Source organism: Chiloscyllium plagiosum, chromosome 27 (assembly GCF_004010195.1).
Source record: "Chiloscyllium plagiosum isolate BGI_BamShark_2017 chromosome 27, ASM401019v2, whole genome shotgun sequence".
NCBI lineage: Eukaryota > Metazoa > Chordata > Chondrichthyes > Orectolobiformes > Hemiscylliidae > Chiloscyllium > Chiloscyllium plagiosum.
In genome coordinates, this window is record NC_057736.1 from 19,367,924 (window position 1) to 19,383,554 (window position 15,631).

Below are 15,631 nucleotides of genomic sequence, written 5' to 3' on the forward strand. Positions count from 1 at the left end.
GGAAGCATTGGAAAAAGGTGCAGAGGAGATTTACCAGGATGTTGCCTGGTCTGGAGGAAGCTCTTATGAGGAAAGGCTGAGGGACTTGGGTCTGTTCTCATTGAAAAGGTGGTGGTTAAGAGGCATGATTCGGAGATGCCGGTGTTGGACTGAAGGAGCGTCGCTCCGAAAGCTAGTGTGCTTCCAATTAAACCTGTTGGACTATTCTTTTCCAAGGATGATGACGTCAGCTTGCACGAGGGGGCATAACTACAAATTGAGGGGTGATAGATTTAAAACAGATGTCAGAGGCAGGTTCTTTACTCAGAGTGGTAAGGGAGTGCCAATGTAGTTAACTCAGCCACACTAGGGAGATTTAAACAATCCTTGGATAAGCACATGGATGATGATGGGATAGTGTTGGGGATGAGCTTAGAATAGTTCACAGGTTGACATCAAGGACCAAAGGGCCTTTCTGTGCTGTATTTTTCTATGTTCTAAATGAAAAATCAAGGAAGAGGCAATCAGATTCTTACGACTGGAAACTGAAGTTACAGTCAAGTCAACCCATATGAGATACACAGAAGGGAATGCTCGTGTCTAAATACTGTGATGAATTACTGTTGGGATTAATGAGATTGCATTCATCATGTCTCATAATCTTTCAATGTATGTCATATGCAAATCATTTGTCGATTTCATCATTTCTTTTGCACAATGAATTTGTTTTACAGTTAAACCCAAATAAACAGCATTGCAGGTTTGTGTTTCAGTGAAAGACAACCTTGACAAAACCAAAACAGCAAAAAAACATGATCAATCAAGCCAAATTGAATCAAGCCGGGGATCTGACTTGTCCAGTACAGGTAATAACATCAACTGGGATCGTGTAAGACAGAAGAGCAAAGCAAGCTCACGTTACAGGGGTGTACGTGGCTTATAAAACAATTTTAAAAATCATATAACCATATACCACCCACAAGTGTTACCAGATTCTCAGACCTTAATGAATGCTGTACCAGGTGTTCAGTTACTCTCAAGAGTAACTTTTCCTTTAATTATCTTCCAAGAACTAACAGTTAGATAGCATCTTATATACCCTTAAGTCATCTCTAAATATTTCATAATGAACAAAATAGTCCAACGCAACAGTCAATTTGCACACAGCCAGGTTGCTTGAAAAGCCACAGGATGAAGTACCAGCTATGAAGCATTTTTGTTGTTGATATGTATAAGTGTCAAGGGGAAATTCTTTTGCTTTTTTCTAATAATGTTATAATGTTTGAATTCTACTTGAGTTCATTGCTGATTGCAACTAACCTAACTTAGACTCGTTGATTGCAAACCAGAGTGTCTGACTCCTAGCAGCTCTACACTTAATGGACTCCCTCACCTTGGTTTTTTTACCCTGTGTCTGCCTTTGAAGCTGCTATCAAAGTTCCTTCATGTTACTCATCCAAAGTAACCGTCAAAAACTTGGAATCCTTTCAGTTGTTCTTTTGAATCTGCCCCCAGTCTATTTTTTTCAAAAAGTCATTGCTAGGATATGGGTGTTGCAAGGCCAACATTTTTGTTAATAAATGGATAATAGTAAACCAGGTGGGTTTTTCCAAAAATGCTTCATGATCACTGTTGAACTCAATTCCAGATTTTTATTGAATCTGAATCCCTATCATCTACCACGATGGAATTCAAACCCAGGTCTCCTGGGTCTCTTGATTAACAGTTTGGTGATAATACCAATAGGCCATTATTTAATCCTGTCCCTGCTCCTTCCACCAACATCAGGCGGAAGACTTTTTCCTTCTCTTTGTACAGCATTCATCCTACTCTAATGATGGCTGTACAGAAGCATGTTATTGTAGAATACATATTCATCTCAAAAGATAGTCTTCCTAGTATATTTGTAATGATGGGATGTACAATGTTGAAATGCCTCCTTATATGCTGTGCACTACTTAAATTAGTTGCAGATGGCCTATATTTGAAAAGAAACAAAAAAAGTCTGACCAAGAGCATACCTCAAACCCAATTGTTTTCATGTTAGATATGCCAAGGCATACAAGAGAAACATACTGCTTTGAAGAATGTTCCAAAATCTTAATGTTTAAGCTCCTCCCCAAAGCATGCACAAGTTCTCCAAGAGAATGAGATCAGTACCAGGTCAGTAAGATGAGATGACAATGGATCTCAAAGGAAAAATGTTTAAGTCAGCCTTAACTACCACGTCCAACTTCTCCAGGATTGATTTTGAAGCAGCTTTTACTGTGGAATTTTTCCCTTCTATATAGGTAACAATTTTAAACACAAGTTACATCAACGTGGATTGTTGGGAGGAGAGCGAGAGAGGGGGGGACAGAGAAGAGGCAAAGCGGGAAGAGGAGGATAATGGAGAGTGAGACAGAGAGAGAGGCAGAGGGGATTGCGTGAAGGGGTGTGGGGGAAGTGTGTGCGTGTTTGGGGGGGGGGGGGTTTAAGTGTGAGAAAGTGAAATGTATGTGGGGTGTCTATTTATATGAACATGAAACTGATGGGCAGGAAGTGACCTGCTCTTAACACCCACATATAACAATTAGGAATGTATTCCAGCAATGCATTGCTCTCGAGAAAGGAGAAATGCCTGACATTCCACCTGTCTTTACATATTTGTTGTTTAAATTCAGTCTTCAGATCTTCTCATTTTGTTGAGTTGAAACAATCAACCAACAGGTATGCTCTCCAAACATTTAATCATTTTGTAGATATTTGTCTGGTCACCTCTACGTTTCTATTATTCTGAAGTAAGTGGATCAATTCCTTCAGACCAAGTGGCTATGGATTTTGTCAACTACATATGTTTGCCATTCCTCTCCAGATCTCAAGGGTATGATGCTACCCACCACATGGGACACTGCAACTGGCACAATATTCCATAGTAACCTGACCAGTCAAAATGATTGGTTTTAAACCAATGGTCACAATATTGTCCCACTTTGATAGAAACACAACTACCTAATCTTCCAAAAATAGCTCCAACCCTCAAAACTGTTGTTAGTAGAACCGCTGACCAGAAAAGAAGTAGAATTGTAAGGTTGAAATTGATGAACACACAATCAAAACGCAGAACTTACGAACGAGTTTCAAGATTGTTGAATTTACAATTCAGGACCAAAAGAAGACAGGCAGTCGATAATTACTTTGAGAGAATCTGCTTCAAAATACTCTGATACACATTTTAATATAGGAATTGGGAGTGACGTTGCAGCTGTCGAGGACATTGGTTAGGCCACTTTTGGAATATAGAGTTCAATTGTGGTCTCCTTGCTATAGGAAAGATGTTGAGAAACTTGCAAGGGTTCAGAAAAGATTTACAAAGATGTTGCCAGGGTTGGAGGGTTTGAGCTATAGGGAGAGGTTAAACATGCCAGGGCTACTTTCTCTAGAGCATTGGAGGCTGAACGGTGAGCTTATAGATGTTTATACAATCATGAGGGGCATGGATAGGGTGAGCAGCCGAGGTCTTTTCCCCAGGTTTGGGGAATGCAAAACTAGAGGGCGTAGGTTTAAGGTGAGAGGGGAAAATTTAAAGGGACCCGAAGGGGCAACTTTTTCACAGGGAGGGTGATGCATGTACGGAATGAGCTCCAAAAGATGGAGGAGGAGGCTGGTACAATTACAACATTTAAAAGGCATCTGGATGGGTTTATGAATAGGGAGGGTTCATAGAGATATGGGCCAAGTGCTGGCAAATGGGACTAGATTAATTTGAGATATCTGATCAGCATGGACGAGTTGAACCAAAGGGTCTGTTTCTGTGCTGTACATCTCTATGACTAACTTGCCTTTGGTATAGGGAATGCTTTTTAAAGCTCTCCTGCCCACCACTGTATTCCATCGCTGATTCTACAGAATGGGCACACAGAAGAAATTAGCGACTATGATACAGTCAACGTTTATGTTGTGAACACTACCAGTAGTTACCAGGTATCAATATAAGCAATGCAAACTGGCAGAGGAACTGTACATTGCAAGCTTGTGTTCCATTCCTAGACAATTTCTGATTCTCAAACAATAACCAATTTTTATATGGAATCTGTCCAGAGTTAAGTGATGTTAAACCCCATAAGCACCACAGCGTGACAACTGCACACAGCCTGGGATGAGGGTCAAAAAGTAGCTAGCGTACCAGGAGTTAAACTGAGGCCCTTCTGCAAACTTACCTGTGCGTGTTAAGAACTGATTATAAAGCATTATTTTGAAGGAATGAGAAAGGAAATCAAGGGTTATACAGAAAACACAAGCATGTGGAATTGAGGATTACCAGATTAGCCACGAGCTCATTGAATGGCAGAGTAGACTCGATGGATTGAATGGCCTACTTCTGCTCCTACATCTTATGGAGAAAGGATCTTCTCTCCAATATCTTGTCCAATATTTATCTCTCTACAAACATAGTCAAAACAGACAATTTGCTCAGTTATGTGCACAAACTGGGGGCTGTTGTTTCCCACATTACATCAGTAGTGCATTGGCTCTGAAGCGCACAGGGGAAACCAGAAGCTGTTCATACAAATTTAACATTCTTACAAGTCGATGTGGGTGTGAGCGAGAAGGGTGGCAGGGAGCGAAAGTTAAGGGAATTGGCGGGAACATGAAGAAGAAAATCTGAAAATCAAGGCCAAAGGATCTTGGAAACTGCTCTGCAACAGAATCAATGCCACTCAGAAAAGCAACAAACCCTACCTTCACCTCCACATACTTTCATTTTCCTGCAAGAATTTCAACAACCCAAACTCTCATTTAAATATCTTATTGAATTCAAGAGTCAGACGTGCATTCTAGATGACAAGTTCACTGATAACCTATTGGCACTTCATATTAAGTACCTGTTTAAAAGTTGACAGAGTTGCAGTTCTAATGAAAAGAATGCAGTTTCAAGAAATACAATCCTCAAAAAAAAATTAGGGTTTTGCTGAAATTATATTTCCAAAAAGTAAGGTTAAATGTTACTCAGAAACATATGCCCCATAAATCCATCATTTTAAACTAATAACCTTGGAATTTTTTCAGGCATGGCGACTGTTTTAGTATGATGTTGGATGGGGCCCCCTTTCAGAAATTGCAATGGAAACCAAGCTACACAAACAAGCTCTCATGCCCAGGGAGGCTGTGATTAACTGTTTAGGCTGTGAGGGAAAAAAATCCATCATCCTTTTGTAAAATTCCAATTTTAAAGAGATGTCGTTGACAGTCTATGAAGCAAAGTCTTTCAAAACTGATCACTCCTGATTTATTAATAAAATAACTTTCAACTATTTAGTATATTTACATAATAAGACCTCTCAAAATCATCGCAGGAATGCGGTCAGACAATTTTTTTAAAAAATGAGTGCCACCTTAGGAGATAAGTGGAAACTGTCAACTCCATCCGAATTTATCATAACCAGAGACCTAGTGAGAGAAAAGAGATACAGCCAGTACATTGTTTTCTCTTTGCTACCCCCTTACAGTTCAGATATCAACCTTGGTCAAGAAGGGGAGTTTTAAGGAGAATCTTAAATAAGGGGAAAGGCAGCAAGTTTTAAAGGGAGAAACTTCAGAACTTAGCAGCAAGACACCTGGAGACATGGCCAGCAATTGGTGAACTAAAGAAACCATAGATGTGCAAACGGCCAAACTGGGGAATAGAATAATTTAGGGAACAGGCAAATTAGTGGAACTTAAATGGTATGAGAAAAGGGAATCACTTGCACTCCGAATCCTGGTGTTGCATTTTGCAAGAGCCAAGGGAGAATGGTTGTTTTCTATATAAATAAAAACGTTTTGCAAAAACATCTTTCTCACCTACTTACAAAACCTGTGGAACGTCTAAGCCCGCATGCAAAGTACACTTACAGAAGATCTAAAAGTGTATCTTAATTTCTTTTGCAGACATACCAAGTGTAATCTGATATACAGCAGCTTTTCACAGCCCTCAAATTCCTCTCACCAGATCAGTTCACCTGAACTAGAATGGCGTAATATCACCTCAGTAAATGGAATGCTGACTGTATCACACAGCACTTACCATTAATGGCTGCCTCAGGCACCTTAGCAAAGGAAGCCTGTCCCATTCTAAACTTTCTTCCTCTGTCATTTATCTTAAGAATCATGTAGTTTCAGGATCACTGTCAACGTCGAAAATTAAGAGCTGCATGACAGACACAGCCCCAGCAGAGTGTCGCACTTCACAGCCTGACTCATTCTAAATCCTCAAGGGCTGTCCTGGCTTCATAAATAAGGTAATCTTACTACTTCCCTTCTCAGATGAATGCCCATCATTCCTCAATGCAGATTACTTGAAGTCAGAGGTTAAAGGGGGAGGGGATTAAATCCACAAATAGTGTGCTGATGCTGCTGCTAGCACTGTGCCTGTGGGTCCACTTGTGACTGTGCAAGAGCCCATAGGTATGTGTATATCTGTGTTCCCACCCACTACTGAAATCTTATGTAAACATTCTGTTGTACCAGATCCTGCCACAAACGCACCAAACATCAACTTCCTCAGTGCCCTGAACAATATTATATCAGTCTCCACCCTGAAAGTGTATCGGGTCACAGAAGTGAACACATTTATAAATATTCCTTGAATTAAAACAAAGATCACTTTGCATACAGTGTGGGGTTACTACAGCCTGAATGCCTGAAGTTTTTTTTTATTAAAAAAGCAAACAGGAATTGGAAAAGGAATGAATGCATAATTCAGGGGTTTTTTTTGGGGGGGGGGGGGCGGCATGCACTTCAGAAGGATTTTGAAAGGTAAGAGACGTACAGGCAGACAAAATGATTTTAAAAACACATTAACTGCATTCTTAAAGGCTGACAGGAGAAATTGCCATATCGTATGAAGCTCCTGCTTTCAGAGGTGGCATTAAACCAAGTCCCTGGTACCTGTTCTAGGTGAATAAAAAGTACCCCATTTCATTATTCTGAGAAGTGAAAGCCAACATTTATATACCACCTTTCAAAAAGGCGGACAACAAAAAAAACTCTTAGGCATATGATCACAAAAGATTCAGATATAGGCGTAGAAGTACACAGAATATACAACAGATTTGGGGGGAGGGATGCAAAAGGGACACTCAAAAGAACAGAGACTTTTATCCCATCAAAATATTAATGATTCTTTAAACTAATTTTCTGAATCACAGGTGGGCCAGGTTGTTAGGCTCCCCAGATTCATTTGCCATAGTACAGTCATGCAACAACTGCAAAGGACCTGAGGGGAGGGGATGCAGCAATGGGAGATGAAGAAACTGAACACTAACTTTAAAACAGCTACAGTGGCCAACAAATTATGTATGCCACACTCCCCCATCCCCACCCTTCGCAATGGGGCAATAGAAAGAAAATATGCCTCATGCCAAAAAAATAGCAAGTCTGGGCATAATATGGAGAAGCCAGAGTGCTCTCTCCTGGTTGCTTGCTGCCTGGAACAGTCCCACGTGTTAGCAAGGCAAAAACCAGATACAGTAACAGGATAAGCAGTCAATCAATATCCCAGAAAATTATTTGTTTCAGAAACTGTGGCCTTCTATCCACAAAGTTTATTACTTCACTAAAACAGCAAAAGAGAAAAAAATTGTACTCCTGCCGTTTCCCGACCCACTCCCAAACTCAGCATCCCAAAGAGATTTACTCTGGGGTAGCATTTTCAAATGTGTCATCACTTTCAGTAACTCACCAAGATACTAAACTTCACACATAAGCCAGGGTTGTTTCATCTACCGGAAAATAAAAGGCTAGGAGTGTTTTAATGTCTCGTATGAGGCAACAAAAGCTAGGCAAAGCTGAAAAGATCTAAGACGATCAGGCATTGTTTCTGGAAGAAAAAAACAAGTTAACCTTACAAGTCAATGACTCTTTTTCAGAACTGGAAGATGGTAGAGGTGTAAGCTATTAATTCTTATTAATCCGAAAAAAGGACAGAATAGTCTGAGGTTGATTTGAGAATGGAAGGCAGGAAAAATTAAATGACAAAAAAGGGGATCACCCAAGGCAAAAAGGGGAGATGACAGAACAAATGAAGATTCATATCTTCATTCATGAAGAGATCCGGATTCATTTCCCGCCTCAAGCGACTGTCTGTGTGGAGTTTGCACATTCTCCCTGTGTCTGCGTGGGTTTCCTCTGGGTACTCCGGTTTCCTTCCACAGTCCAAAGATGTGCAGGTCAGGTGAATTGGCCATGCTAAATTGTCCGTAGTGTTAGGCAAGGGGTAAATGTAGGGGTATGGGTGGGTTGCGCTTCGGCAGGTCAGTGAGGACTTGTTGGGCCGAAGGGACTGTTTCCACACTGTAATGTAATCTAATCTTTGGGTGGTCTCCCCACCTCAGGCTCAAGAACTTGGGTTTTGCCACCCAGGAAGCTTCCAGGTCCAGTCATTGACTCCTATTACCAGAGGGTAACAGTTGGTGAATTCCAGTTCTAAGCAGCTTTCCCTGGCTGTGGAGATGATAAATCAGCGAAGTTCCAGTGTTTGTCTAGTGAACACTGTCACAAGTGTGCATCATCTTGCATTTGTATAGAAGCACATGTTATCAGACAGGTGCTTGTTCTGTTCCTGTTCCTAAGTGCAAACATTCTTTGCCTGTCACTTTGTATTCAATGAAGACAGGATACAGCTTTATTTTAAATCCCCGTGAGGTTAAGTACCTTGTTGTTGGACTTCTCAATCCTGGCTTATGTGTGAAGTTTAGTATCTTGGTGAGTTACTGAAAGTGATGACACATTTGAAAATGCTACCCCAGAGTATCAGGGTGATCATATGCCTAAGAGTTTTTTTTGTTGTCCGCCTTTTTGAAAGGTGGTATATAAATGTTGGCTTTCACTTCTCAGAATAATGAAATGGGGTACTTTTTATTCACCTAGAACAGGTACCAGGGACTTGGTTTAATGCCACATCTGAAAGCAGGAGCTTCATACGATATGGCAATCTCTCCTGTAAGAATGCAGTTAATGTGTTTTTAAAATCATTTTGTCTTCCTGTACGTCTCTTACCTTTCAAAATCCTTCTGAAGTGCATGCCGCCTCCCCCCCCCCCCCCAAAAAAAACCCTGAATTATAAGCAGAATGGCCAATATTGAGGAAGCAGAATGGGGCAAAGAGGGGTATGGTTGAGGGAGCAAAATGGAGCAGCACCAAGGAACTACTGTGGGGCAAAGAGGTATAGTATTGAGTGATCACAAGGGGCAGAGGAACAAAAGTGATGAAGCACTGCGTCAGAAGGACAGTACTGACAATATACCGAGTGTGTGCTGCATGGCAAAGGTACAAATCTTTTCAGATTTCAAACAGTGGCACTTTCTGACCTGTTCAGTTTCATGTAAATAAAAATAAATCTCAAGATTGTTACTGCACAAGAGCTGGGGAGTTCCTTCAGACTCCACGCCAACATAAAACCAAAGACAGATTTTAATCACCAGGGGACTTTCCTGGGAATATAATGACCTCTGAATTCAACAACAAATCAAGGATGTCCATAGTTCAAACATAATCCAGTGTTTTCAAGTTGCTATGTAAAATTAGGACATAAAGCTTTGAATGGAAATTCCTTCATCCTGACGTTTAGGCCTTCAATGTGCACTACCTCTATCAGTGGTAGAGCCTGATAAGCAGGTTTTATTTAGTGCCACTTTTCAGTTTGGCATGCACTACGAGCAATGAAAGCCACGGACATGTGCAATCCTTTGTTTCACAGAGCTGCTCATTCAGTAATGGTGCTTTTCTTTATATTTGGTAAATATTACTTGGGATGTGGGCATCAGTGACAAAGCCATCATTTACTGTCCATCCCTAATTGCCCCTTAATCGAGTGGCTTGCCAGGCTGTTTCAGAAGGCAGCCAAGTATTAACGACACCACTGTTGGTCTGGACTTGCATCAACAAAGGCAGTTTCCCTCTCCTCTTCTTTATTTACAACAATCTATCATTGCTGCGGCCAACTTCAGCATTCTATTCCAGAGTCTGCCGACCTCTCAGCTGATTTCCACCAACTCAAACTGCAAAGGTGCAACAAACAAACATACCACCGTTGGGTAGGGTTCCATGACCCAGCAGCCAGGTGAGGGCCCGTTCAGGAACACAGAGTCCTTCAATTTTCAGCATGATAAGCTGTTTTTATCCAGCTCACCCTGCATGCTGCTGATTCCAAGTTATAGCTGAGAGGCAACAGGCAAATGTAACTCTCTGGGACTGAGATACATTATCATTCATCACCGATACCAGTCGTGCATAATAGTTACATTATACTACAGTTCAGAAAGAGGCCATTCAACCCACTAAATCTCTGCTGTGTATGACAGACAATGAATCCACCATTTTGCTCATTTCCACAGAGTTCTGCAAAGTACATTAACTTACATTTTTAAGAGCATATCAAACTAAATTCAATACCTAACCATATAAGGAAATATTAGGAGACACAAATACAGGTGCTCAAAGGCCCGTCAAACTTAACACTTCTAACAGTGTATCTGAAAGGAGCAGCTAATTTCCAAGTAGTGCAGTGGTCTTGAGAAAGCATTCCAGAACTTAGCCCATGGCAAATGAATGTACAGCCATCAATGGAGTAATGATTAAAGTCAGAGATATGCAAAAAGCTGCATTTAACACAGTGGAGAGATTTGGGAGGGTTGTAGGGCTGGAGGTGGCTGCAGGGATAGGGAAGCAGAGAGACCATGGAGACATCTGAAAACAAGAAAATGTTGAAGTTAAGGTGGTTCTAGTATGTAGGCAATATAAATGAACAAGGATGTGGTGTGAAATGGAGCACTGGAAGAGCATAGTTTTAAGCAGAGTATAAGAGGAAATGCCCAAATGCAATGGATCTTAAACCCAAAAGGCAATCAAATCATGGATATGATATTCAAAAAATCAACTGAGGCAGCAGTGAGCTATGTGGCAGTTGGAAGGGACATGAGAGAGAGGTTACTAACAGGGGGAAGTTTGGAGATCAGAAAGGAATTTTCAAATATAGAGGCTCCATTAAACTTTGAACCGCAATAACTAGCTGTCCCCTCCAACTACAGCATTTCCAACCACAGCTTAGAAATCAACATCTCTGAACAAATTCATACTGAAACAAAAGTCTTGATGCTGAACAAAAGTTGAGTAGGAAGGGGAAAGGGATGAGAATAAATGCACAATTAAACTCAAGAATTGACTTGTTTTAGTGTATGCTTGATCTGATCTCATACATTTGTTGCCAGCCCAGATATCAGACATGGACATTGCTCTGTCTTTTGGTCGATCATTCTTTACATGTAAAAAACTTGCAAACCCATGGTCTCTATTAGATAGAAGAAAGGGTAGAAAATATATGGAACACCACAATCTGTAAGTTTCCTTCCAAGACACACACCATCCTGTCACTGGGTCAAAAACCTGGAACACTCTGCTTAACAGCACTGGATCTACTATAATGCATGGACTGCACCATTTCAAGATGGTTCACCATGACCTTACCAATCATAAGCAATTAGGCAGGACAACAAACACTGGCTTTGCCAAAACCTTTATGGTTTCATGAACAAATAAAGAAATGTCAACTCCCAATTTCCATACACAATAATGACGAATGAGCCCACCGGGATTGTTAACGTAGGAGCAGGCTTAAGTCACGTCATTTTCCACTTGGGGACTCTGCAGCTTTCTGGACTAAATATCAAGTTCAATAATCTTAGGGCTTGAGCTCTTCCATGTCCTTACCCCAAGCCCAACCCCCACCCACCAAGCCTTGTTATTACACAGTCTGCTATTACACACAACCCATTGTTAGCCACTAACAGTTCCCATTAATAGCTATTCATCCTCCTAATCAGATCATTATCTACTTTTTTTTTAGATTACTTACAGGGTGGAAACAGGCCCTTTGGCCCAACAATTCCACACCGACCCGCCGAAGCGTAACCCACCCAGACCCATACTCCTACATTTACCCCTACACCTAACACTACGGGCAATTTAGCATGGCCAATTCACCTAACCCCTGCACATTTTTGGATTGTGGGAGGAAACCGGAGCACCCGGAGGAAACCCACGCAGACATGGGGAGAATGTGCAAACTCCACACAGAGAGTCGCCTGAGGCGGGAATTGAACCCGGGTCTCTGGCGCTGTGAAGCAGCAGTGCTAACCACTGTGCTACCGTGCCGCCCTTCTTTGTCTGTCCAACTGTTCTTCTCTTTCTTTGGGCTCTACCCCTACCTATCATTAACTCTTTATTCCCTCACCCCACCCTCTCTTCTGCGAAAAAAAAACATTTTCCCAACTACCAACTGTTCTGAGGAAGGGTCACTTGATCCAAAACGTAAACTGATTTCTCTCCACAGATGCTACCAGACCTGCTGAGCTTTTCCAGCAGGTTCTGTTTTTGTTTCTGATTTACAGCATACACAGTTCTGTCAGTTTTTATTTAGCGTGCCTAAATCATTCAGCCCCTCAAGCCTGCTTTGCCATTCTAGATCATGGCAGATAATCTACCTCAGTATCATTTTCCCATACAATCCCACATTCCTTGGTGACACTTGCATCTAGAAATCTATCAATCTCTTTCTTGAACACGCTTTGAGTGTGACTGAGCTTTATCAGCCTTCTGGGGTAAAGAATTGCAAAGATTCACTCCCCCAGGTAAAGAAATTCTCTTTATCCTTCTCCTTCAGCCAGCAACCTACTCCGCACTTCCAACATTTTGTACTCTATTTCTGAATTTGCAACTGCTATTTTTGCTGCACCTGTGTACTACTGAAGAACAACACACCTTCATCGTCTCCTATTCTTTTGGAATCCAATGCAGACTGAATGTTGCAAAGTGATTTAGCAAAATGAATCACACAAGTCAGCTACCACTGGAAGTCAGTCTTCTGCCACGTTAAAATTGAAAAACTGATTCAAGCATAGCATGACCGTGCAATATCAATTTCTCCTCCCCCATGTGGCCCATCATCCCCTTCCATCCCACTATACTCACAACTGCACTGAATCCATTAACAAGTACAGTAACCGAAGCCACACCAGCGTTGAACTTTCAGAATTTCTCCTCAAGGGGGAGGTATTCGCACAGTGCTGCTGAAAACAAGAACCAATGCAGGTCACCACCATCATGTTTGGAGTTTTCTTTTTAAAAGTCTGGCTGCAGGAAGGCTGTTACCTCAGCCTAACTGCACAGGCCAACTTAGTACCTGTAAAATTCCACACGTGAGCACTGTCCACTGTTTATAAAATTATTGTGCACCAGCTCTCTCTATTCTTGACTGAGACTTGACTGGTAAGATCCAGACCATCCAAACTGCATTTCAGTTTTATATTTGCCAACTTGCCTCTCTATTGTGGAAATGTTCCCATATTCTATACACACCTTACCACCTGCTTCAAAAAAAAAGCAATCCTAATCTCTCCACTCTCAAAGACTAACATTCATTCTCCAAGTTTTCCTCATTCTCCAAAGTCTTGTGAATTCATTGCTGCATCAGAGTTACACTCTTGGCATTATATATTGGATGCTCCACAATCCAATTTGACCTCTGCCATGACAGACAGATGTCATTCCTTTCACAGTCTCATCCTTCTCTCCCACCTTCAACGCTGTTGGCAATTCCATCCTCATTTAACTGTAATCCACTTAATGAAGACTCCTCTCTGGTTCCGCTCGTGCCCGTCACAAAACTGGTACCACCTCTAACCCGAATATTTATAAAATGTTTTCTTTCCATGATATCAGGAAGCATAAATTAAACTTATGTCAAAGTTTTTTTAAATGTAATGTCATTCAGATGTACAGAACTTCAGTATTGCTGAAATAAGACATTTTGTCAAGGACTTGTGTCTTCCAATACTAAAGACAATGCATAACTACCAAAGGGAAAACAGTATTTATACTGAGAGAGGAATGTTGATGGCTGCAACCAGTTTCGAGTGAACTTTCCACATACACATGGAAAGATTACTACACAAATGCAAAGACCATTAAAGATTTGCATAACAGCAATGCAGTGTGCCATTTGACATTGCTAGCCAATTCAGCAATAAAGCTTAAGGAAACGATTGTCATTTGCAATGCAATCATATATCATACGATTTTAGTCCACCACCATTATGAGAATCAGTATTCATAATTGTTGGTCTCTCGCTACTACTAAGTCTGGGCCCAAACTGACGACATTAATAAAAGTTCAAAGCTCTGCACCAGTAAAACATGCTCTATCTGGAAATCTTCTCAATTTGAAGGGATTTGGTCTTATTTTTGAAGATCTGCTGAACACTGATGAAACCTTGGACATCATAACATTTTCTGCAGATTCTTATTGATTTTCAACAAGAGCATGGCCAAATTTGAATACAAATTATGCTCCCTGCAATGACAGTCATCATTTCTACTTCAACCAACAGCGTGGAAATAATTCTGGATCAGGCAGTGGTAAACAGAAGGCACTCCTAAATGTTCTTTGATGTTTCATTCTCTGCACATTGACCAACAGACGACGACATAGTGGCAGCATTAAACAAAGCCTGGCTCCTTGGACAGTACAGTAATGGAATGCACAGAACTTCCAACACATCCAATACAGAAACAACTACTGGAATTGAAATGTGAAGGGCCGTGAAGGTGAGGATTCAGGAATAGAGATAAGGTTTGGGGAAAGAGGGGAATGGAAGGAAGAAATTCAATGAGAAGCGAAGAGGTAATCAATGGGCAGGAGGGGAGGTGGATGGTGCAGGTGGGAAATAAAATTGCTCCTCAGACACTGGGAATGGGAATGTTCCAGCAATCTCTCGTTGCTCTCACAAAAGAATTCAAGACCAGTCTAGAACAAACTTTTGATACAAATGTAGTTCTTTGGTTCTGACTTGAGATCAAGTACGGAACTAAGAGACATAATAATGTAGAAGGGAGCACAATTGAAGTCATGTTGAGTTATGGGCATACTGCACATAAGCTATTGAGTGGAGATCCATGATGTAAGAAGCTTAAGGGTAGTCATATTCCAAGCTGTCCTACAATAAGAAAGTTTGATTCCCCCTTGCACAGGGTCCATCCACAGTTTGAGCAACCAACGGACTGGCACCAGCTCATTGTCCTAATAAATAGAGTATGCACCTCATGCTGTCCCTGGCAGCACAGAGTTTTATAGGTGTTATGGAGCAGAAGATGATGAAAATAAATAACTTATTAGGAACGGTGAGACTGATAAAAACAATTTTCTGTTCCAAAGTTATCACACTCAAATGTTATTGCCTCCAGAAATCCAGCAAATTTGACTGTGCTGCTGCTATTGGCTTTGAGATCCATACATTGAGATTCAAGAACACAAACCCAATCTCTCTCATCAGCAAAGTTTTGCCAGTTTGAGACACAGCATGTTTTTGCAAACCACACAAGTGAGACTGCAACAGAAGATTGTCATCGGGTTACACCCTCGCTATCCACTGTGCAGTGAGTTATAGAAACAGAGCGCATTTTCTGGAACATTTTTGGATTCTATAGTCACAATGACAGGAAGTGCCTGACTGGCAATTTGGAAATTGGCCTGTGCAGTAAGAAATTGAGGCACTAAGACAGCGCAAAACTAATAAAAAAAAAGTGAATCTCTGCCTAACTGTTCAAACGAGGATATTGCTAAGATTATTCAGCATAT

At 41.1% G+C, this 15,631-nt stretch overlaps 1 protein-coding gene across 7 annotated transcripts in view; it reads right to left on the minus strand.

Annotated features, from left to right (window-relative positions):
- Positions 1–15,631, minus strand: part of phactr4b (phosphatase and actin regulator 4b) — a 182,147-nt gene that overhangs the window by 49,182 nt on the left and 117,334 nt on the right. The window contains exon 1 of one of the 7 annotated variants that reach the window (XM_043717589.1): positions 6,026–6,209. The exons of 4 other annotated variants lie outside the window; for them this stretch is intronic. In XM_043717589.1, the coding sequence (XP_043573524.1) occupies positions 6,026–6,110 (85 nt within the window). In that variant the 5' untranslated portion in view covers positions 6,111–6,209. Of the gene's footprint in view, positions 1–6,025; positions 6,210–15,631 lie in introns of those variants that run through there. 2 more of the 7 variants (XM_043717588.1, XM_043717594.1) reach the window with 2 other exon arrangements.